This window comes from Pelecanus crispus, chromosome 2 (assembly GCF_030463565.1).
Source record: "Pelecanus crispus isolate bPelCri1 chromosome 2, bPelCri1.pri, whole genome shotgun sequence".
Classification (NCBI taxonomy): Eukaryota; Metazoa; Chordata; class Aves; order Pelecaniformes; family Pelecanidae; genus Pelecanus; species Pelecanus crispus.
The window spans coordinates 92,277,020-92,301,474 of record NC_134644.1 but is presented as its reverse complement, the minus strand read 5'-3'; the positions used below and the strand labels follow the sequence as shown (position 1 = coordinate 92,301,474).

Here is a 24,455-nt window from a genome sequence, read left to right as displayed (position 1 = left end):
CTGCATGCACACGCCGCCTCCTAGGTGGCTGCGGGGGGTGGGCGCTCCCGGAGCTGCCATTCCGCACATACCTTCATGTCCCTGCGCTCGCTGTGGCCGCCCGCCGCCGCCCCGCATCGCTCACCCGCTCCGGCTGCCGCCCTAAGGGCCGCTCCCGCCCGGAGGTGAAGCCGGCGCCCGCGGAGGGGGCGGTGGGGTTGGCGGCGGGTCTCGCCCGGAGGAGCCGCCGCCGCACGCAGCAGCCATGAGCAGCGCCGCTACCGCCACCTCCGCCGCCGCCGCCGCCGCCACCACGGCCGGCGGCGGCGCGGGGGACGGGGCCGAGGAGGCGGCCAAGGACTCGGCGGACATCGCGGCGTTCTTCCGATCCGGTGAGTGCGGCCGCGTCCCGGGGGGCGGGGGAGGAGGGGGCAGCGGCGAGGCCGCGGCTGGAGGTGGCGGCCGAAGGCGGAGGGGAGCGGGAGGGGAGCGGCGTCTCCCTCCCGGAGCCGGGAGAGGGGGCGAGGGCAGCCGGCTTTGTCAGGTGGCCCCGGGGAAGGCTCGCCCTCCCCTCGCCGGCGGGGCCGCCTCGGCAGCGCCCGTCCGTACGGGGCGCCGCCGCGCTTCCTCGGGGAGGCGGCGGTGCGGGGCCCGGCCTGTGCGGGGCCCGGCCTGCGCGGGGGCGGCCCGGCCTGGCCGGGCGGCGGCGGCGGCGAGGAAAGCCGAGCCCCCTCGGCCCGTGCCGGGGGCAGCGGGGCCTCGTCCGGGGCCCAGCAGCTTGCGGGCGGGCCGCCACCCTTGCCGGCAGAGAGCGAGGCGTGAAAAGGGGTGCGGCGGGCGGCCCGGCCGGGGCGGGTGCGGGGGCTGGGTGCTGCCCCGAGGCGCTGTTGCCGGTGACAGGTGCGACGCTCCCTCCGATGCCGGCCCGATAACGGGCGCGTTACCGGGGCCGGGCGGCTCCACCTGGCAGCGGGCGGACCCGGTCCCGGCGGGGGCTGCGCGGCGGGACGCGGGCGGAGGAGCCGCCGGGGGTCCGGGCCGCCCTCGGTGTCGGAGGGGCGGGGAGGGTGAGCGGGGCCGGGGGAGCGGCGCGCCGCAGGGCTGCGGGCAGCGCCGGCCGGGCCCCCGGGGAGGCGGGCGGGCGGGCGGGGATGACACCGCTATAAAAGGCGAGGTGCCGCGCTGCTGGGTGGCGGCCGGGGGCAGGGGTGGGAGAGGGCAGCGCTCACAGCGGGCGCTTGTAGCGGGGAGGGGGAGCAAAAGACAAAAAGCGAAGCCCACGTCGAGGGGTGTCCCTGCCTCGGCTGAGGCGGGGCGGCAGCGGGGGCCGGGCGGCAGCGGCTCTGGGGCGCTGCCGGGCTGGGAAGCCAGGCTCGGTGCGGCGGCTCGGCAGGGGAAGGGGGGGAGCCTGTTGACAGGCTGCCGGGATAAAAAAAATGGAGGCCGCCGTCTCCCTCGGTGTTTACTCTGGGCACGCAACCGGGCGGGGAGGGCGGCTGCCCTTCGCCACCCAGACGCTGTCCCCCGGGGAATGGCGGCGGGGGGGGCCAGGGCTGCCCGGGCCGCACGCACGGCCGGCGGCGGGGACGGAGTCCGGCCGGCAGCCTGGGCGGGGGCGGCGGCGGCTGAGCCTCCCCCCGGTGCCGGCCGCCCTCCCCCGGGCGGCGGCGGCTCCTCCCCTCCCTGCGCTGCACTCCGCTCCGCTCCGCCGGGGGCTCCGCGCCCCCCCGGGCACCCCCGGGCACCGCTCCCGGGCGGGGCGGCAGGGCAGGGCTGGGCACTTGCTCCGTTTGGATGCCTAAAAAGGAGCGGCGGGCAAGGAAAATGCAGACTCACCGCTGGAAAGATGAAGGGGATTGCCGATTTCGTGTGTGAAAAATATTTGTGATGGCAGTACTACTACTACTAATAAAAGCTGGTTTAATTGGGTTTTTAAGGGAAGTCCGTGGGGGAAGTGGGAAACGGCGTAATCAGTGCTGCTCGAGGTCGGGGCTTGCTGTTAAATGTGTTTGATTTAATGAGGGTGAAGGAGGAGGCGTGATTTGCAGCAGGCATCCCTGAAGCAGGTTCAGAGCTGCGTTTGCTTGGACAGACGGTCTGAACAGGGGACTACGTCCCCTCCGAAGGACCTGATGCTCCCTCGGAGACCTGTTTCGCATGACAGCTGTGAGTGCGAAACTCCTTGTGGAGTCAAGACGCTGGCCTTGGTGGGTTTTGTCGTGGAAGAAGGACTGAGCTTTGTTGTTCTCGGGGAAAAAAAACCAAACCCTGTTGAAAGCAAAATGACAGATTACAACAGTAGACTTGCAGTCTGCATAGTGTAGTTACAAATGGGTACATGTGTAGTGCTCCTGCAGTTTTGGAAGACCCTGCCAGCTGTATTAATAGTCGACTTCCTCATTTGTGTGTGGGCAGAGGGATGACACAGACTTGATAAGCTTGTAAGTGGTGCAGTGGTGACTTCTGATACTGATAACTTCTGATAACAGGGAGGTTGCACTGAGCTTAGTCTTGCAGTGACTGAAGATCTTAAAGCAGTAGAAGGACATGTCAAATGCTTATCGAAAAACTCTTAGAGCGTATTTAACAACTGGCATTCTCATTTCCGTATTTACATGTGGAGGTTATCTGGTTCAGCCTGGGTTGTGACATATGCTGGAAAATGTTCTGGCATCTCTTGTGGGTGTTGGGTATTGGGAAGAGCTCTTCAAACTCCGCCTCTGTACATGATCCACTCTTTTATAAGGAAAGGGTCTATTAAGAGATCTCCGGTGCTTCCCTTTGTTTGAACAGGAGGCACAGGGTTTTTTCAGTGAAACACAATGGACACAGCGATCAATGAACAAGCAAAAAAAACCTTAGCTTAGTGTACAAGGGAGCAGACAAAATATTTTTCTCTTTACAGTATTTACAGTGACAAATGCTTCCTTTTTCCTGTCACTTGCAGAGAATGTCAGCAAAGCTGTAGCTGCTACTTAAAAGAGAAAATGAGTAAAAATGTTGCAGTGTTTTCCAGGAGGGGAAAAAAAAAAAACCAACAACAAAAAACCCACCTGAACAATCAGTTCTAACCTTAGGTTAGTTAAATTGGTCAGTTGAGCTGCCAGTGGAGTTATTGGCTTTCCTCCTGTCCTTTTGTAAGACTAAGCCTGAAGTAGAATTAAAGTAGCCTAAAGAATGGGATCTCATTATTTGGAAGATGTTTCGTTAGGATATTGAACAGCAGCTAGGTTCACATCACTTGAAATGTGTACATTTCCAGTTTTCACTTTGGTTATGTAAATGTAAACTCACTCTGAGTTGTTGTGGAAATAAGTTGCAATTGAAATGTGAAGAAGGCAGCTGAACTAGAAGTGAGGTAGTAGTATGAAAACATAAAGATTGTGTGTCTTGAATTTAAATGAGGAATCCCTGTATTGGAATTGGAAGAAATTGGGGCAGCTTACTTTCTGTTGTTTATTTGGTATCTAAATCTCATTATTTGAAGTTGAAAAGACAAGAACACCTTGTTGGATCTGTCACCTTCTTTGTGGCAGGATTAAGAGTAAAACTGCTAAGAAGCAGAGTTGAGTGCCAAGCAAAGTGATTACGTTTTGATGGAGAAAACACAGTGGTTGTAGGAGGTGCCTTTCTGTCCTGTATGTAAGTTGGAGATCAGCGATGATTCTGCAGACTGACGAAAGGGATCTGTTTTGAGCTGAAGATGTATAGGCAAGCATCCCTTTTTTTCTTATTAAAAAGTGCACTGGTGTGATTTGAAAGGACTGATAAAGTCTCTTGGAATTACGAAAAAAACAGGCTATTGCTGGATGAAAACCCAGTGACGCAGAGTGTAAGCGGCTGGGCAGAAGGGTGTTAATACATGTGCTAAGTACAAGATCTATTCTGTATGAAAAGGTATTAAGATAAAACTTTTCAAAATGTATTCTAAGTTTCAACTTAAAATCCGATGTATTCTGAAGGGCTGAAAATGGCTAATATGAGCAAAGTTGATTTGATGGAGTGCCATCAAGTCATGGCTTACAGGGCAGTAACCATACAGAGGTTTTCTTTGGTGGTTGTTCTTTTGTTGTTGCTTAAATCTTCATCTTTGCAGCTTTGAGCCCTCAATACTTTGGGAAGGGGACTGTCAACTGACATCTTTAGGATGCAAGGATGAGGGCTGTTAAGTTTAAATCATGCTATTATAACAGTGTCCTCCAAACCAAAGAATTTTTGCTAGTTGAAGTTAATGAATTTTGGTTTTGAGCATAAAGAACAAAACTTTTTTCATGTAAGTAAAAGATACCGGTCATACATTTTGTAATTAAACTTACCTTTCTGGGATGATGGAGGAATCTGTGGATACCAAAAGATGCACAGAAGAAGGCTTGTAAGCACTTCAGTCAACTCCTGGTGACACAGTATAGCAAGTGCCTTTATAAATGACTCCAAGTCTCAGTGGGGAAAAAAAAAACCAACCCAACCCTAAGTTATCAACTTATAGCTCTTCACAGTTTTGTGATGAAAGTGGATGTAGTTATTTCCTGTAAGATATATTCGGTGTGAGTGGCTTCTGCAAACTGTGCAACAGCTTCATTTGTGTACGGACAAACGATGCAGTTTTCAAAGCCATTGAGGAGATTCGTGTTGTCACCACCTGTTTATTAGAACTCTTGCCACACTTCCAGAAGGAGCAAAATTTACATACTGAGCATGGGGCAGAGACTTTTTGGTGAGAGAGAAATGGCAGAACAAAGGGAAAACAAGAGGCCCTGGAAGTCTTGTCACTAGGGTGAGTAACTACCCAAGCTTTGCCAGGTCAAATCTGAATATAACTGTTAATCATACTTCATCACGTGATCAAAACAAAAAGGTGGAGGGTTTTCCATGTAAAAATGAATCTATGCAGGTAGCAGCAGTCCTCTCTCAGGAGGAGCAGTAGGTCTGTAAGATGACAGTGAGTCTGGAGGAGAAGGGTGTCCTGACGAGAGAGTTGACTGTGCCAGCTCTCCTGAGGTGGTCAGACAACAGGTTGGTAGCCAGAATAGCTTTGAATAGTACCTGGTTCTAACATTGTACACTTATTCTTTCCTGCTTGTGTATGTGCTTCTTAATGAAAGCTTAATGATAGGAGAATTTAAAACTTTGTTTTGAGATATATGTAGGTACCAAAACGTCCGTGTGAGTATTTTAAGAAAATGGGATGCTGAAATCTATTGTGATTATAGACATATAGTTGAGGACTTCTGCAAGTACTAGTGACTTGGATCAATCTGGGTTCAACTAAGTCTGCCTGTAGCAGCCTAGGCTGATAATTGCTTGAGTAGCTGAGACTATATAGGAAGTATTAATGAGTATCATGAAAACAGGATTTTTTTTTTTCCTCTCTTAAATAATGGTCGCATGATTTGGTTAGTTTTCATGAATATCACTTAACAAATAAGACTGTGAAGATTTAAAACCAAAAGATTTATTCAGAAATTTGGTATTTCAAGTTTACAGGGAGGACCTGTGTTTTGCTTCTTCCTGATCATGGTGTTTTATATACTGTTGCCTTGTTTGCTTTATGTTAGTGTCCTGTGTGACAGCGGCTGGGAAAGTTGACTGCCTGTAGCAGACAACATTAAAAATGCTAGTGTAGCAGAGAAGGTCTCTAAGGAAGAGGGGAAGAAAAGAGAGAGGGGGGAAAGATTACATGTAGAAGAAAAAGCAAGCATACTATTAAAAGGTAGCAAACTTTTTCATGAATACTGCTAATAAAAACATGCTAGCTTTTAGATCATAGGCAAAATAGCTTTCATCTTAGGCATCATATGTGGAAAAACTAAGTCCAATTTTCAGCTTATATCCATGGAGCAGAACACACCATATATAAAGTTCTGAGAAAGTTCATCCATCTCCTGCTGATACGGAGTAGCTAACTTACAGAGAAGGTAGTCAGAGCTGTGGTTGTGTGGCTTACTTGGCATGGCAGTTGGAGTAGCTACAGAGTAGTGACAAATGTCTAACAAAAATAATCTTAACAGTGAAGCCAAAAGTGCAGTGTTGGCAGGCAACACTGGTGGTACCCTGCACGGTATCTCCATGCTCTCCTCTGCAAGTATTGATTCTTGACCCTGTGTCTGTCAGGAGCTGAGGTGTGTTTGGGGGTTGTCAGAAGTGGTGAGCATGCAGAGAATGTAAAATATGAAACAAGTTGGCCATTCTTTCATGCGGCTTAGAGTGACAACAGTATTTGTATTAAAAAAAATAAGCACAACAGAAAACTTAAGAAGTTGTGTCTGCTTTTCAAAAATCTGGCACTTTGTCCTCTGAGGTGCTTTACTCAGTGAGAAGGTTGCAGCACTGTTGCTGTTGTTAGTACTGGTTGACCTGGGCTGAAAAAGAAGTGGGTCCTCTTGTGGAGTTTTGAATCCCGTTCCAGCAGCATCCATTTTAATAAGATGGTTAAAGTGTGTGTGTGGGGTGTGTGATGTTTTGAAAAACACCATGGAGAAATGTCACAACTTGATAGTTGCTGATGTGCAGTATCCAGAACAAAAATAACTACAGAAACAATGAAGTTACAATGGAGAAGTTACTTTGGGAATAGCATTGCTGGATTGACGTTTCCTGAAACAATGAAGATGAGGACAGAGTGCTTCAGTGTGAAATGCAGCAGCTGTTGTGCAAATTGGCCTAGTATGGAACAGCCGAATTTCTCTGGGGATAGCGAGGGGCAGAGAAAGTTAGAGGTTAGGGTGTATTTGAAGGAGTCGGAGGCAGAAGTCCTGAATATTTCTAAGAGGGGACAGAGAATTACTTGTAACATCTGTGATAGCTGGCAGTTGATAAACTAAATGCATATTTGGAGTGGAAGGTAAATGGGACTTAGAGAAAAGCCAAGTCCATTCTTGAGAAAGTGTGTTTGAGCTGGCCTGAAGTGCTGATGTGCTCAGAAAGGAGCTGACAATTAGGAAGAGGCTTGGTGCTGCTGAGGCTTTCAGTAATTGCAGGGCTTGGTCACTGTGTAGACAAGGTAGGCAGTAAAAGTTTCTTAAAAAAGTGGTTTCTCTCCAGTTAAAGGTGTCCTACAGCAAAGTAGCAGAAACAAGTATGAAATATCAACCTGAAATTTCACATTGCTTCCAAAAGCTTGTAAATGGAAAAAGACCATCTAGGTAAGTGAAATCTGAACAAAGACTGGAAAGACTTTTCCTACTCCAATATAAAGAGAAAATACTAATGTTGCTCTACTCTTTTTCAATTAAAAATGAAAAAAAAAATTCTAGTGTTGAGAAATGGGCCTGTTTAGATACAGACTATTAGGTTGTTTATTAATAGGATGAAACTGCACTGTGATTTTGGTCTGCAGCTTGAAGAAGGAGGTGAGATCACTGAAGTAGCTGTTTGTGGTCAGCAAAAGTGTTAAAATAGGAAAGACATGTTGAAACTTTGGAAGTGCACTGGTGGTTGAGGGATATTCTTCTGAAAGCGGGTGATGATTTTAAGGAGAACAAAGGAAACTAATTTTTGTGCTTGATGTTGGTGAGAACCAAGTCTAATTTAAAAAAAAAAAAAACCAGGCTACTGGGTAAAATTAAAAAAATGAAGGTCATAGCAGTCTATTTTAAGTCTAATGACTAAAATGGTTACATCTACTTGGTTGCTCTCATAAAGAAATTTACTTGATTTGGAGAAGGATCTTTGCTTAACTTAACATTTTTCTTGGTGCAGCAGAATCAAAAAGTAGACTACTGGTGAAGTAATACTCATGATCTGCAAAGCTGAGTCATATTCTTCAGCAAGGATACTGCTGTTTTGAGAAAACAGATCACTTACCCAGTAGTGAGGAGGAGGAATTGAAATGACAAGGAACAACTCAAGTGCTTTTAGCAGTAGACACTACAGTAAATTAAAGCATCTGATTTTCAGCCTTTGGAGTAGGTTGTTATATTGATATACAAAGAGGAGGGTCATAAATGAGCTGTGTCCACAAAGTTTCACCAAACAGTCTGAGTGACAAGAGCCTGTAGACTCTGTTTTAAAGATACAAAGCCCTTCCCAGTGGCTTCTCTGCCAAATAGATGCTCTAACTCGTCTGAACCTGGATCTGTTGATCCCAGCCTCTTGTTGTTGCGCGCGGAGGAGGACGACGAGATAGTCTAATTGTCTTCGAGCATTTGTTTAAAAAATAGGGCTGTTTTCCAAGGTGGTTGAGTGGAGACTTCTCAAATCATTTATTCAAATTTTTTTCATCTCCTGTGTCACTGTTACTGCCATGCATAAGTGGCAGTAGCACTGGTTAATTAAAAACACTGCAAATAATCTGACAGATTTTCCTACTGAGCAGTGCTCAACCGTGCATCTTGCTGGTACTTTGAATGTGATGTTTTGTAACCTGGACCTCACTGAACTGAAATCAGTATTGCTGGTTTGTAGTTGTTTTGTTGGTTTTTTTTTTGGTGGGGAGGTTTGTTTGGTTTTTATTTTTCTTTTCTTAAGAGTTAAAAAGGACCTTTGCAGGGAGATAAGAAAATTCCTTTAGAAGTTTTCTGTCTCTTAGGGCTTAAGATGGTAAGAAAGCAAGATGTAAATGATAGGAAGAGAAGTGCAGGCTTCCAGCACTCAAAATATGGCAGTAGTTTGCTTTGTCTGGTATGTTTTATAGTACAGTATTTCAACAGGGTGCTTAGATAATTCCTACAAATCTGTGTAAGAGTCAGGTTAATGTTATCAGCTTGTGTAACAGAGTCAGAACATGAGGCTGAGATTGAGGAAGGTTTGTTTTACCAGTGTGCATGGGGATATATGTGTGCATGTATACACTGTCAAACTAAATATTCTGTGTAGCTTAGAAAACTGAGTTTGCATGATGAATCTTTTTAACAAAAAGTTGGAGAAAGTATTCTGTGCGGCAGGCGCTGAACAGGGCTATTGTGAGTAATCCTGATGCGTTCTAGTTGTCTGTGAAACTACCCAGAGCTTAATTACTCATGTTTCCTTGTAGTCTTAGTGCATGTATGAGCAGTAATAGTTATTCGTGAGGTGTCTGCAGACTGTGTAAACAACCAGTAGTGATTTTTGCAGTTAGCGTCATGCATAACTGTAGCAATTAGAGGCTGAGGGTCTGGGGTCATAGCAAAGTGAGATTTAGTAAATGCTAAAAATGAACAGGGAAATATACTGCAGCCAGTAGGGCTCACAAGGACAAGTTAAATACTTACTTGTTTTTATGTAGTCCATACCTCGCTTCTTACATAAAACAATGAGTTAAAATCCAAAACCTTTAGATTTTATACTAAATGCCTGTATTTTTGTGCATGGGTGAAACCTGTAGCCTTATGAGATACTTTGTCAAGCTATTTGGTCAAAGGCTTTTCACTAAGCTTTGTGATGGATACGTAGCTGTTAAATAACTTTGAGGCCATCAAACAATGAGAAATGTTATTGCTGACATTTCCTGAAAAAAGAAAAGTCTTGAACGTTGAAGCTTTGGGGTCTGCTTGTTTTCAGAGCACAAGCAGATGTTAAGTGTTGGGATGAAATGAGGTGACATTTCTGAAAACTTGGCCCAGATAATAAAGGGAGGATACATGAAGAACAGCAGGAGAATAAATCAAGAACACCCCAAGAAGTGAGTTAGAATAAACGGAGTGTTCAAATACTAAATATTACTTGGCTAACCTCTTATGCTACACAGTGGACTTTGCTGTGCCGATTGTGTAGACTTGGCTGTGCACTATTGGATATAATTTTCTACCAGCATTAAGGTAGTAAGTCCTTCACTTTCCAAATGTTTATCATGCCACTAACTTTTGGACATGTTCGGTTATGCAGCATTGAGTGCCAAGGTGGTATCATTTTCTGAGATCATAAAAATGCTCCACCCTCTTCTAAAAAATTTAGGCTAAGATTGAAAAGTCTTGGCCTTTCGTAATTCTTCTGGAATTGGAGGAATAGATACCTGCATCTGAAGGCACAGAAAAAAGGTAGAAAGCTGTCAGCAAATCAAGGTGAACTGAGATATAAGTTGACTGGATTGTCCTATTCTATGCAAAAGCTGATAGTACATAGTGTGGTGAAGATCAGACTTAAGAAGATGTCATACCCTATCTTTAGAGGCCTCCTTCTGTCTGTTACTATAGGGAAATAAAATAGGATATGATTTCTCTGCTAAAACTGAACAGCCATGATTTTGGTTTTGTGGGTTTTGGGGTTTTTTTTAACTAAATCTTTAATCTCTAAGATTTTATCCCTGTCTTCATTTATTTATTTGCTTTATTGATGTTTGGTAGCAAGTCCATTTTGGTTGCATATTGCACATCAGGTTGGTCCTAAAAGAATGGAAATGGGACAGTTACAGCAGTAGCTTATGCTCCTGCTTTGCACCCCTTAAAGTCACACTTTGTGTGCCTCAGGTACTTGTTTTCTGCAGTTAAGGATAGTTGTTAGACTTGAACTTGCCATGGCTTGCAAAGTTCAAAGAGGAAATGAGTACTGTGCATTGCTTAACTGACAGGGGATTATGCGAGCCAGGCTTCTGTAAGGACAACAAAGGCAAGCCAAACTAAAATTTATTAGAACAGTGGCACCTTTTCAGATGGAAAGATGAGGTCAGCCATAATGGCTTATATAGTAACTTGTTGATTGGCTTGTTAATGCTTTATATTAAATAAATAAATAAAAATTAAGAGACCAGCTTCTCCAAATGTAGTGGAAGGCTGTCTTTGGAAGGAAAACAAGGACGCTCACTTGTCTGAATTTCTTGCCTCGGTGGCTGAGCAGAAAGTAACAAACCTGGACTTCATTTCTGTTCCTGTTATGGAAAAATTCTACTGTCTGTCTATCGAATTATCAGGGTAGCAGAGCCACATCAAGCCTGCTTATCAGAAAGTGATAAAAAATGGTTTGGCTAGTGGTGATCCTTGCAGAGGATAGCCATGACATGCTGTTACCTGTCAGTGAAGAAAGACCAATATCTTTTGTAGTACAATGTGAAGACTGGAGTCAAATTTGCCTATTCTTAACTCAGAACAAGGGTACAACTCGGCCAACAATAACCACTTGGCATGTGGTTAACTTTTTTCTTTTTAAGCTTGGAATCAGATGCATCCTTCCCTAGCAAAAGGGAAACATTTGAGAAGCTGTGACGCATTTACACAGATGAAGGAAGGAAATGTCCAAAAGAGTCAAAAGCTAAAAATAGATCAGTTTACTGAGTTGTACTCTGGGTGGGAATTGAAGAACTAAATATAAATCTAGACTTACATAACCGAGTAGTGTAACGTTTTCTGGGTTTTTTTGCGTTAAACTTTATAGTGGACAACTTCAGGTGAAGACTTGTGTCAAGCCTTGTGAGGTGGCTTTCCGGTGCCTTAAATAGCACTGAGAAGTCTGGCCATCTCTTGAGGATTATTGTTATAGCACAATTTAACTCCCTGGAAAAGTGGATTATGGGTTGGTTTTTTTGTTTGTTTGTTTTGAAGAGCTTCTCTGTGGAAATGGTATCTCTTGACTCTACTGAACAGAAGTTTTAAGCCAGTAGCTATTAGAACCAGTATCTGTGAGGTTAAAAAAAGAGAAGTAATTTTTTTTCCGCAGCTTCTTTAAGAAGTAGTAAATTTGCCTCTGTCTGACCCATATGTGATAACCTGTACATTTAAGAATTGATGTTTGGTTGGCCAAAAAGGTTTGCCTTCTGCCCTGCCACAAACCCCAGTTTGGAAGCTGTCAGCTTTCCTTTGTGGTAAAGAAAAAATAAGGTTGTTGGAGTGTTTAAAATTTGTGTAATTGTCCTGGTTTTGGCTCAGATAGAGTTAATTTTCTTCCTAGTAGCTGGCATAGTGCTGTGTTTTGGATTTAGGATGAGAAGAATGTTGATAACACACTGGTGTTTTAGTTGTTGCTAAGTACTGCTTATGCTAGTCAAGGACTTTTCAGCTTCCCATGCTCTGCCAGGTACACAAGAAACTGGGAGGGGGCACAGCCAGAATAGTTCATCCAAACTGCCCAAAGGGCTATTCCATACCATATGACGTCATGCCCAGTATGGAAACTGGGGGGAGTTGGCTGGGGGGCAGTGATTGCTGCTCAGGAGCTGTCTGGGCATCGGTCGGCGGGTGGTGAGCAATTGCATTGTGCATCATTTGCTTTGCATATTATTATTACTATTATTATTATATTGTTATTATTTTATTTTATTTCAATTATTAAACTGTTCTTATCTCAACCCAGGAGTGTTTCTCACTCTTACTCCTCCGATTCTCTCCCCCATCCCATCGGGGTAGGGGGAGTGAGTGAGCGGCTGCGTGGTGCTTAGTTGGCTGGGGCTAAACCACGACCGTAATGGAAGAGAATATTGGAAAAACTCTTCATATGCAAGAGTGTTCTGGATTACTGTCCTTAGATGACAGCGGTAGTGCCTTGAAAATCAAGATAAGCAAATTTTCTTTCTTTCTCCCTGGAGCAACACTGTACGTTTTTGGGGGAACTGGGGACAACCCGCACAATACTGCTAACTAAAAACTGGACTTTTCCAGTCTGATGAAGTGGGGCCAATGCAAGTGAAACTCTGTGGTTTAGCATTTGCTGGCTGCCAGTGAATAGCAGTTCTTTCATGATGCTATACCTAATTCTAAGCTTTGCATTGGGGAGGTGAAATATATATAGTTAATGCTTTGACTTTGTCAGAAAAACAAACGTTACTATTCAAATAGATGTATTTACAAATATAGTGAATGTAATAGGAAATTATGGTTAAAAATGGTAGCATTGATTAGATTAACTTCAAGCAGTAACTGTCTTCCCCTCTATGCCCCAAGATGGGAGGATTAGTTTTTATATTTAATACCTTTCCTTTTCTTATTATATTGTCCAGTGTAGAGTCTTTGCTTGGCAGATACATAAATAGTTGTTCTCTTGTTTGCTTTTTGTTTTTGTTTGGTTTTCCAGAGGAGCCTGAGAATGTTTTTGTAAGGTTGTTTTGAACAGATTTGGTGTCTTTGATTACTAAAATAGTATTTGTTCCAAGCAGCAATTTATCTGTTAAAGCAATGACCAGTTTGTAGCAAAAAGACCTGACTACCTACAGTCGTGGGTATATACCAATATGCCAGTTTAAACTTTGTATTTATGGAATATATTGTTATATAGCAAAGTGTAAGAGCTACTATTTTTAAAATCTCATTTTACTATTTTTAAAATCTCATTTATTCTAGAATATGCTTTTGAAGTGGATTTGTCCATGTTGCTGTCCCCACTGTGTTAACCCATTGTTAGAAAGTTAAAGCTGTGAAAACCTTTTGAAAGACCAATTGGTTAGCTGGGCAGCTAACCTTAATTGGTGATGTTTCTGCTTGTACGCAAGTTCATAATATAGAATCTGAGCAGGACGTGACTTGCAGTTCATGTCCACTGAGGCAACAAGAGCGGGTTCAAAGAGCAAGAAGGTGCTGCTCTCCATGATCACAGAATCATAGAAAGGTTTGGTTTGTAAAGGACCTTAACGATGATCTAGTTCCAGCCCTTCTGTCACAGTCAGGGACACCTTCCACCAGACCAGGTTGCTCAAAGCCCCATCCAGCCTGGCCTTGAACACTTTGAGGGATGGGACATCCACAGCTTCTCTGGGCAACCTGTTCCAGTGCCTCACCACCGTCATACTGAAGAATTTCTTCCTTATATCTAATCTAAATCTACACTCTTTCAGTTTAAAGCCATTACGCCTTGTCCTATTGTCATGGTTTAACCCTAGTTGGCAACTAAGCACCACGCAGCTGCTTGCTCACCTTCTCCGGTGGGATGGGGGAGAGAATTGGGGGGGGGGGGGGGGAAACCCATGGGTTAAGATAAAGGCGGTTTAATAGGACAGCAGAGAAAGAGAAAGTAATAATAATGATAAAAGAATATGCAAAACAAGTCATCATGCACAATGCAATTGCTCGCCACCCACTGACCGATGCCCAGCGAGTCCCCGAGCAGCAATTGCTGCCCCTGGCCAACTCCCCCCAGTTTATATACTGAGCATGACATTATATGGTATGGAATACCCTTTTGGTCAGTTTGGGTTAGCTGTTCTGGCTATGCTCCCTCCCAGCTTCTTGTGCACCTGGCAGAGCATGGGAAGCTGAAAAGTCCTTGACTAGTATAAACACTACTTAGCAACAGCTAAAGCATCACTGTCTTATCAACATTATTCTCATCCTAAATCCAAAACACAGCACTATGCCAGCTACTAGGAAGAAAATTAACTCTATCCCAGCTGAAACCAGGACACCGGTCACTACATGCCCTTGTAAAAGGTCCCACTCCAGCTTTGTTGTAGGCCCCCTTCAGGTACTGGAAGGCTGCTAAGGTCTCCCTGAAGCCTTCTCTTCTCCAGGCTGAACAACCCCAACTCTCTCAGCCTGTGCTCATAGGAGAGGTGTTCCAGCCCTTGGATCACTTTTGTGGTCCTCCTCTGGACCCGCTCCAGCAGGTCCATGTCCTTCTTATGTTTGGGGCCCCAGAGCTGGATGCAGCACTCCAGGTGGGGTCTCACCAGAGCAGAGTAGACGGGGAGAATCACCTCCCTCGACCTGCTGGCCACGCTGCTTTTGATGCAGCCCAGGATACGGCTGGCTTTCTGGGCTGTGAGCACACATTGCCAGGTCATGTTGAGCTTCTCATCAACTGACACCCCCAATGCCTTCTCAGGGCTGCTTTCAATCCATTCTCTGCCCATTCTGTATTTGTGCTTGGGATTGCCCCAACTCATGTGCAGGACCTTGCACTTGGCCTTGTTGAACTTCATGAGGTTCGCATGGGCCCACCTCTCAAGCCTGTCAGGGTCCCTCTGGATAGCATCCCTTCCCTCCAGCATGTCGATCGCACCACACAGCTTGGTGTCATCAGCAAACTTGCTGAGGGTGCACTCAATCCCGCTGTCTGTGTTGCTGACAAAAGATGTTAAACAGTGCCGGTCCCAATACCGACCCCTGAGGAATGTCACTTGTCACTGGTCTCCACTTGGACATTGAGCCATGGACTGCAACTCTTTGAGTACGACCATCCAGCCAATTCCTTATCCACCAAGTGGTCAATCTGTCAAGTCTGTGCCTCTCCAATTTAGAGACAAGGATGCCGTGCGGGACAGTGTCAAATGCTTTGCACAAGTGCAGGTAGATGATGTCAGTTGCTCTTCCCTTATCCACCAATGCTGTAACCCCATTGTAGAAGGCCACCAAAATGTCAGCCATGAGATTTGCCCTTAGTGAAGCCATGTTGGCTGTCACCAATAATGTTGTAGATGGCCTCTAGGCAGTGAAAAGGAAGTGGCAGAGCCCTGCATTTGTGGGAGGTAAGGATGGATATATCTTGATACTAAGGCAGAGCATTTAATAGGCGGCCTTTAAGTTGTCTGGGCTGCCTGAGCTCGCTTCCCTTCTGTGCATATGCTGCACCTTTTCTATGTGTTGATAGAGCAGAGAGTAAGAGGAAGGTTTTTGTGGTTTTGAGCAGCTAACATAGTATCCGAGGCTTTAATTTGTTTCTTTGTGAGTGTTTTCAGTGCTTGGGGTAGGAATCTCACTCGCACTTGCCTCCTTTGCTAATACTTTGTGTTCTGGCTCCTGTTCTAGCTACAAAGCTTCAGAGGTGGGGTACAAAACTGGCTGGTTTGGGTTCTCCTAGTTTAAGGAGACTTGTCTAACTGCAGGAGAGATGAGTGTTAGCGGAGGGATAGACATCTTTTTCAGAGTGGCTTTTTTCTGTCTTAATTGTTGTCCTCACTTGTATGATCCCTTCTTTTGTTCCTTTTCCTCACTGAATAAGACAGCAGTCCAACAGAAAATAAGCTCAATCACTAGGCATCAATGTTCTTCTCCACGGGAGGTCTGTTATGTGTACAGAGGTAAGTAGGGGGTCCCATGGAAAAGCACTGCATAGTTTGAGTCCTACAGCATGTTTGCTGCACTGACAAATAAGGGTTGCATAGGCAGCCTTAATGCTGCATTACCTAGTTTTTGAGTGCTTTTTGTGGCAGCTTCAATCAAGCCTGGTCCTAGCTCAGTTGAGTCATTGTTTAGCATTTATGTAAAGTTTTCATTAAATGCCTTAGTGGATGACAGTAGATGACATTGGTTTTACCAGACTGCACTGGATTACTGTGTTACATCAGAGTTATTTTTGGGAGTAGAAATACATTAATTCACTATATAATATTAAGTAAGGCAGATGTGTGTGCTGCTTTATTACATAGACATGTTGGGGACAGCATCTTTTCAAACACAAATTAAGTACTTGGAGACTTTTTTTTTTTTTTTTGGACAAACAATCTGAATACACTCTATTGTTAAATTTCTTAGGGTTTGATTTGTGTCACTTGAGCATCATGGTAGTTCTGCCATGCTAGTAAAAACTAAATGAAGCAAGATGTAAAAATTGTCAAATGTCAAGGAGGAGAAAGGAACCAAATGCAAAATTATCCTTTCATAAGCTTATATATAATTAAGATCCATAAGACAAATTATGTTCAGGTGAGGGAAGCTTTCCATAGCATAATAGGCTAGGTTTCATGTGCAGAACCCCTATGGAAGAGTAGATGACACTGAAGGACTTAATTGGAAATACATATTGATAAGTGACCTAAGTTACTACACTATTTTTTTTGCCGGCTATGTGGCCTGTATTAAGCATGCAAATGGTAAAATAGCTGCTTTAATAAGAAGCTTTCTGAACTGAGCTGTCGTGTAACGTCTGAGGAAGGACCCAAACGGATGTGAAGGGGTGCCTCTCCTCAAGATAAGAAAGAATTATGTTGCTGTGTAAAAGCCACATTCCTCCTGTTTTGTGGAATAGAAATTGGCTGAATATGTGAAATAACTATTTCCATAGTAAGCTAAATCTCTTAATGCAATGAAATGGATTCCTTATTGAAAGGTGACTGGGAAGATAGCTAATTGTCAGAGACAAAACAACCCTGCATCTCCATAGTGGAGTCGTATGTCAAAGGTGATAAACATCTGGAAATGTTAGCGTTATATTTAAAACTTCAGTGTTCATTGGTTCCTAAGTCCTCTTGTTGGAGGTTGGTTCTCTTAGCTTTTGAACAGCACACAGCATAAGGGCAGTATTACCATCCACATTAAAACCCAGAATGAATTTATTCTAAGTGGCACATTCCTCATCCAAGCATCTGTTCCTTTGGAAGAAAATTTGAGAATAAGGCCAGGATCCAAGTCAAAAGTCATGTTTCTGTTGTGCTGTTGATATTGTGGGAAAAGGGAGGAAGAAGTAGCAAACCAGTTGCTTGTGCTGGGGACCAGTCAAGCAATTTCTAATCAGTGAGGCAGGACTTCTGTGTGAATTGTTGAGCAGGTGGTAGTTGAAGCGGAGCTCTGGAGAATAAGCTCTGCTGTCCTTATCTTGGTTCTGCCCAAATATATTCAAGTTTGGCACTGATGTGAGATGTAGCCTTTGAGACGGTAGCAGTACTTGGCCTCGGGGCAGGTAGGAACATATCTAAGGTGGTGAAGGATGGAAGAGAAAATTGAGAAAGGGGAATATAACTGACAGAATTCAGAGTGAAGGTCGGTTTGCTTATAGAAATACTGGGGATTGCCACACTACCTACCTACTGCAAAAGCTGCTGTCTCTTTTGTGGTTAAGGACTTACAGGAATACTGAAACAGAGCTAACAGTTCTACTGATATACACAGACAGATTAATAGATGCAAAGGAGCCTGAATTTTCACAGGCCATTTGACAGAAAATGTACTGTTTCCCTGAAGCAACTACTGATTTCAAGGCCAAAAGGAAGGTTTTCTTGTTTTAAAGCAGAGCACAAGAAGGATGAGCCTAGGCAGAAGAATGGGAGGGAGTTAATCATAGAATAGAATTGTTTAGGTTGGAAAAGACCTTTAAGATCATCCAGTCCAACCATTAACCTACACTACCAAGTCCACACTAAACCAATCAAGGGTAGACTAGACTAAACCATGTCCCCAAGTGCCACGTCTACCCGTTTTTTGAACACTTCCAGGGATGGTGACTCCACCACCTCTCTGGGCAGCCTGTTCCAATGCTTGACTACCCTTTCTGTGAAGAAATTTTTCCTAATATCCAACCTAAATGGATAATGGGTATCTGATGCAGAAAAATTGGGATTGCAAGTGCAGTGAGGTCCCAAAGGGAACTGACCCTTGAAAGGAACAGGGAGGTGGGTTGCCTTTTTATGTACCATGCTGCTCACATGTTTGCTTTACAGGGATAATGTGCTCAAATCAGAGAGACAAGCTGTTAATAGGCCCTGTCCTAGATAGGTCTAATGTTTCTTTATTCCCTGAAGAGAAGAGCAAGAAACAGGAGAGGAACTGGCATAGTATTCCTTGATTTTGTACTGCAAAGTACAATCTTGATGACATAACTTAAGAAAAAGTTACTGTTAACCTGTTTTTACCTTAAAATTACCTTTGTCCATACCACCTTCCTCAAATTCCTGCCACTCACAGTAGAAATATATTATTTCTGTGGTTTCTGTGGAAAGAGCAGCTCAGTTGTTCTAGGAGGTCACGGACCCAGCCTTAGCCCCACAAGGACCCCAGCCCATAAACAGGTTTGTGGTTAGTCCCCTTGCTCTAGCCTCAGATGTGGCAGGAGTACTGCAGAGGATATGTGTAAGAGGCTGTGCTGATCTCAGAGATTTGTTGAACCTTATCTCTAGGTAATCATCTTGTTGTGCTCAGATGAGATTACTAATCACATCTTTTAATTAGAGAAATGTCATAGCTGTAGGAAAATAAAGCTATTTAGACATGTTGGTGGTTATTTTGCTGACAGCTTCATCTGCTTAAGGAGGCTGATCAAAACCTCCTGCATTGGCAAATGTATGCTCTCAAATGAAAAGGAACTGTGACTAATTTCAGGCTGCCTTCTTCCCAGGGACTTTTTCTTTGTGGTCAAAAGTTGTTCTTCGTGAAATAGTGAGAGATGTGAAGCATAAATTGCCTTGTATTGAACCTATAAAGTGGCAGCTAAATCACCCTCATCTTGATTGTTGCCTTCTAGTAAAGTATGTTGAAGGAAAAGCTGACATTATTAATGTAAAGATAGGTTTCCAAAAAGGGCAGTTCATATAGCTGAAAAACTGAAGCGGAGTTAAGAAAAAAGAGCTAACTTGAGTTTACTCCCTGGGCTAACAGTAATTTCAAAGTTAACGTATTCTGAGATGTTGCTTTGACAGCAATCTTGGATCTAATCTTGCAGTATGCAATTAGAGTTGTCACTCCCTGTGATGTTTAAAATGCTTATAACGGGCTTCAGTTTAGCACAGAAAGTGAGTGTGGTTGAGCTATTTTTTTCAAATAACATCTACTTCAGTGTTGCTATCTGTGCAGTTTATCTAGTGTTAAAAGCATTCAAGTGTCTAAAATTAGGAATATATTGCCATAAGAAACAAATAGACCAGAACCCATGCGTTTCGCTCACTGCCTTTAATTTAAGCATGGTGTTACTATTGGGTGTCCTGCTTTTGTGGCTTATTTGGTCAGAGTTCCGTTGGTCCATGTCTTAGAAGGAAAATAAAAATCAGTACTGTGACATTTCAAGCTGGTGGAGGAAATTGTCAGTTAGCCAAATGTATGAAATTACTAATTGGCTGATAGATTGAAAATGGTTCTTAATTAAAAGCATAAGTTGTATAAAGATAGCTATGTATTAATGAGGTAATTTTATATTTTCCTTTAAAATTGGCCTTGCCAGAGGGAGGCTTTGTGATGGCATCCTATAAAGGTAGGAGTGGAAAATATGGTTAGTGGAATGGAAGGACGGGTAGCAAGAGGCCTGTGTTTATGTACAGTTGAAAAAATTAGACTTAAAAATGTTGTAACAGAAGAGCCATACTGATAAGAAGGAACAAAAGTGTAAGAGTAGTAATTTATAGCAAATAATAATGCACAATTCTAAACAGGATCACAGAAGTCCTTAAGAGCCTAACTTAGATATAAAACGTGAAAATAAATACTGTTGGACCCCTTGTGCTGCCAGTGGTTCTCCCTGTGAATGTGTTCTGGTCTGACTTTTAAGTTGTAGCTGTTTCTAAGGCTAGAAATAGTTAGTCAAGTTTTGCTGAGGCTTGCTGTCTGATAATACTGCACTTTTTCTGGCTCTTTGGATATCTGTGGTTGGTTGCCTATTGCCCTACTTCTTAGAGCTGGTGTGAAAGCTTTTCCTGAAGCAGCAGCTGTATGCTGGACTTTGCTGTGCTTAGTACAGTGATCCTGTGGTCTGACTGGCTCCTGTGTGTTGAAGAAATAGAGTTGAATGTAGGCTACACAACTTGAATTCCTGTGGAGAAAGAGGTCATACGTGTGTTCTTTAAAACATTTTTAGTTACTACATCTCTGCCTTTCCCTTAAGCTTTCAGAGACATATCTGAATATAGCCTCAATTAAATTACTGTCCTTTGATGAAGGAAGTCCTTTGCTTAATGCGTAGCTGATATACTTGGAACGTTAGGGCATCAGTCAGGATCCAAAATTAATTGCCACTTGGGACTGGTTGTGCCACATGGGCGTTGGAAAGAACATTGTCTCTTTCAAAAGCCTTCTGAAATGGTCAGCTTGGAAAATGAGGTACATCCTTATTACATTGAAGAAAGTATTGTGAGTGTTGAATCTTGCTTCTCATTTCACCTTGTAATAACAAAAGCAAATCAGTATTTTGTCTGTTGAAGATGGCACAAGTTGAAAGACGAGAGCCGTAACTTCCTTACTTGCTGCCTTCTTGTGCTCTCTCTCCCTTCCACCAGCTCCCAAACATAGGAGGAAAAAGCCCAAAGCTGGCACAAAGAGAAGAGGGCATCTCATTCCAAAACCAGTGACTAATGCATCAGTCCGTGGTAGAACGATATTGTTTCAATGTGGCTAAGGCCCTGTTCTTTCCTTTGTATTGAATTCCTTCCTGTTTAAGAACATTGTCTTTAAAATACACTTGTATCAGCTTGAATGGTAGGAACTTTGTGCTTATTGCTATAGTATCTGTATTAATTGGTTGGTGCAGCTGTTTCAAGTAGGGGAAAAAAAAAAGAGTTAAGCAGTCATTGGTTGTGGGATAGCAAGTCTATTTGTTAGCAAAGCTGTTAAAGCATACTAGATGCATGTGGAGTTAAAAGAAGGCAGAACTAGGGAGGAGCTGAAGCTCAACTTGCCTTTGGGAGCTCAAAGGTGGAGGAAGATTCAGCAATCAGGAAAAACTGTGCTAGATGATGTGGATCCAAACATACAGCTGTCAGTTAAATATCCCAGATGAATCTCAGGTAAGTAACTGATGGGTGTTAAGGAACTTGGTGACAGCTTTCATGGCCAGTTGTGTTGTTTTCAGTCAATATAGATCAGACCCCATTTGCTCAATTAAAGGAAACACCTAATTTTCAGTAATGCTTGAGCTAATATCCAGGCATTTCTGTGACTTGAACTTCAAAAGTGAAATTGGAGGTAGCTACTCTACATGTTCTCTCTGACTAATTTCTGTGACTTGTGTTGGACTGGTTGTGGGCAAGCAGGGAAGGGAGAGCACTGCGTTTTTTCAATAATTGTATAATTAAATTCATTGATGGTAGGCCAAGAATACTGATCACAAGGGTTGGTGCTGAATCAGAAGGAATACTTTAAATGGTGCTCTGTTGAACAGAGGCATAATTGACCTCTCTTTCCCCTTCTTGGCTTATTGGATGGCTGAATTGCTCATTTCATACGTGACTTTGAGTGTGACTGGAGCTGTGAATCAGTGTTTGTTGGAGTTCTGCATCTGGCTTATGTTCTGCCTTCCCTTTTATGAGCTGGAGAGGCTGTCTCTGTTATTACTAACTATGTAGTGAAAATCCTCTTAAACTCTCCTTGTTATGAGTGGGTGAAAATGTTTGGCAAACACACGAATCAATAATTGCTTATTTGCCTCACTGCTGCTTTTCAAAAGCTTCACTGTCCTTTTCTGTGTTGCACAGATAATCGATGTCTGTCCCCAAATGATAATTAACAGGGATAGATAACTATGGGGCCTTCCTTTACAAAGTCATCCTGCAAATGCACCTCTCTGAAACTGCTCTTGCTTACTCCATTTCTGACCTTTCATCATCAGCAGCAAGGCTTGCATTGAAATTGCAGTAGCTTATATGCAGTTAGAAAAACATGGTGATTGTTTTACTTAAAGGTATTCACTGGTTTATCATGCTGCTGAAATGCCTGGAGCTCTGTGCATGACAAAAAGAATATGTAAACTGAATTAAGGCTACTAAAAGGGAAATAACCACTTGTCTCAGTATGAGGAAAAGCACCACATGTAACTTGACCTGGTAGGTTTTCATAAAGAAGAGACTGGCTTTTTTATGGCCTTGTCTAACATGTCCATTTTGTTCTGCTGTTGCTGGCTGAAATTGAAAATTAAAATGAGGGAAAAATACCTTTGTGATTACAGTTTTCCCTTGGGAACTATTTCAATTGTGGCTTTCTCATAAGAGAGTTTGTGGCTTCCTTTCTATTTCTGCAGCATGAAAATTCAGATTTGTGTAGCGCGTTTCTAAAGTTAAGAATATTCTAGATGCCAGTCTTGGAAGATACAAACAACTTCCAGGTGTCTGCAATTTGAGGAAGTCCCTAGCTGAATCAGATTGCCATCTTGATGTGACCTTTGTGAAAAATAACTGCAGTAGTACATGCACAAACTGTCTATGCTGTATAGTAAGGAGAAGACAAAGCAATCTCTTTTAATGTACAAGGTTTGTTTGCTTTTTAGATTTGCATTTCTGTTGTGGAAAGGCAAGCTTTCAAAACTGTCTGTTTTATTTTGTTTGCTATTGAGGTCAGTAGCGTCTTACTCCACTGGAGGAGTGTAAGATAGACTTGAGCTGTTCACACTGTTCAAATCAGTGGGGCTCACTGTCATTGGGTGACTTGCTTCATTCCAGCACTTGGCTTTGTCATCCACTAGAAAACTACTTTTGGTACCATAATTTATGCCACTGAAAAACTACTTTTTGGTGCTGCAATTTACATTAGCTGGATGCTAACACAATTAAAGCTTCAGACTACATTGTTCCATAGATCAGATGAACCATAGACAGAATCATAGAATCATTTAGGTTGGAAAAGACCTTTAAGATCATCCAGTCCCACGGTTAACCTGGCACTGCCAAGTGCACCACTAAACCATGTCCCTAAGCACCACATCTACATGTTTTTAAAATATCTCCAGGGATGGTGACTCAACCACTTCTCTGGGCAGCCTGTTCCAATGCTTGACAAACCTTTTGGTGAAGAAATTTTTCCTAATATCCAATCTAAACCTCTCTGGTGCAACTTGAGGACGTTTGCTCTTGTCCTGTTGCTTGTTACTTAGCAGAAGAGACTGACACCCACCTCACTACAACATCCTTTCAGATAGCTGTAGAGAGTGGTAAGGTCTCCCCTCAGCCTCCTCTTCTCCAGGCTAAACAACCCCAGTTCCCTCAGATGATCCTCGTAAGACTTGTGCTCTAGACCCTTTGGTGCCCTTGCCTGGACACACGCCCGTACCTCAGTGTCTTTCTTGTACTGATGGGCCCAAAATGACACAGTATTCCAGGTGCAGCATCACCAGTGCTGAGTACAGGGGGACAATCACCTCCCTGCTCCTGCTGGCCACACTATTCCTGATACAAGCCAGGATGCTGTTTGCCGCCTTGGCCACCTGGGCACACTGCTGGCTCATGTTCAGCCGGCTGTCAGCCAACACCCCCAGGTCCTTTTCGGCCAGGCAGCTTTCCAGCCACTCTTCCCCAAGCCTGTAGCGCTGCATGGGGTTGTTGTGCCCGAAGTGCAGGACCCGGCACTTGGCCTTGTTAAACCTCATACAGTTGGCCTCGGCCCATCGATCCAGCCTGTCCAGGTCCCTCTGCAGGGCCATCCTACCCTCGAGCAGATCGACACTCCCACCCAGTTTGGTGTCCTCTGCAAACTTACTGAGGGTGCACTCAATTGGATGCAATATCTGTATCTGCCCAAACTGTAAAGTATGTGCAAATTGTTTGGATCTCAGTGATAAGATCTAATGGCAAGAAAGTTTCTTCAGTGGACAGAAAGTAGTGGGGGGAAAAGATTACTCTACCCTGCATTCTGTAGGCCTGGAACTACCTATAATCTCTTTGGGTATCTAGAGCCTTTTAATGGCTGTTTCCATTAGCAGTTTAGTTCAGATCAAAGCGTGCTTTTGAAGCGCATCTCTTGATTGTCCCATTTTACAGTTCTTTGCTCTCCATTGTGGAGCATCTCAGGTGAACAAATAGAATTCCTTTCAGATGAAATTGAATTGGAAGACATGCTCTAGTTACAAATAGATATTAAGTGCACAGAACCAGGCAACAGCCAGTCTAAAGTAAAACTTCTTGCAAAACATGTGGTTTGGCCATGGAGGCCTCTGCACCAAGGTTTTGCTGTCCTGACCCTCTTCTGTTGTGCTGTGTGACAAGCTAATGTACACTCAGGTGAAAAGGGCCAGCAGGT

The 24,455-nt window shown here is 43.9% G+C and overlaps 1 protein-coding gene across 1 annotated transcript in view; it reads left to right on the top strand.

Annotated features, from left to right (window-relative positions):
- Positions 1-244: 244 nt before the first annotated feature.
- Positions 245-24,455, top strand: part of TRIO (trio Rho guanine nucleotide exchange factor) — a 264,384-nt gene continuing 240,173 nt past the window's right edge. The window contains exon 1 of the mRNA XM_075706194.1: positions 245-371. Coding sequence (XP_075562309.1) covers positions 245-371 — 127 coding nt within the window. The remainder of the gene's footprint in view (positions 372-24,455) is intronic.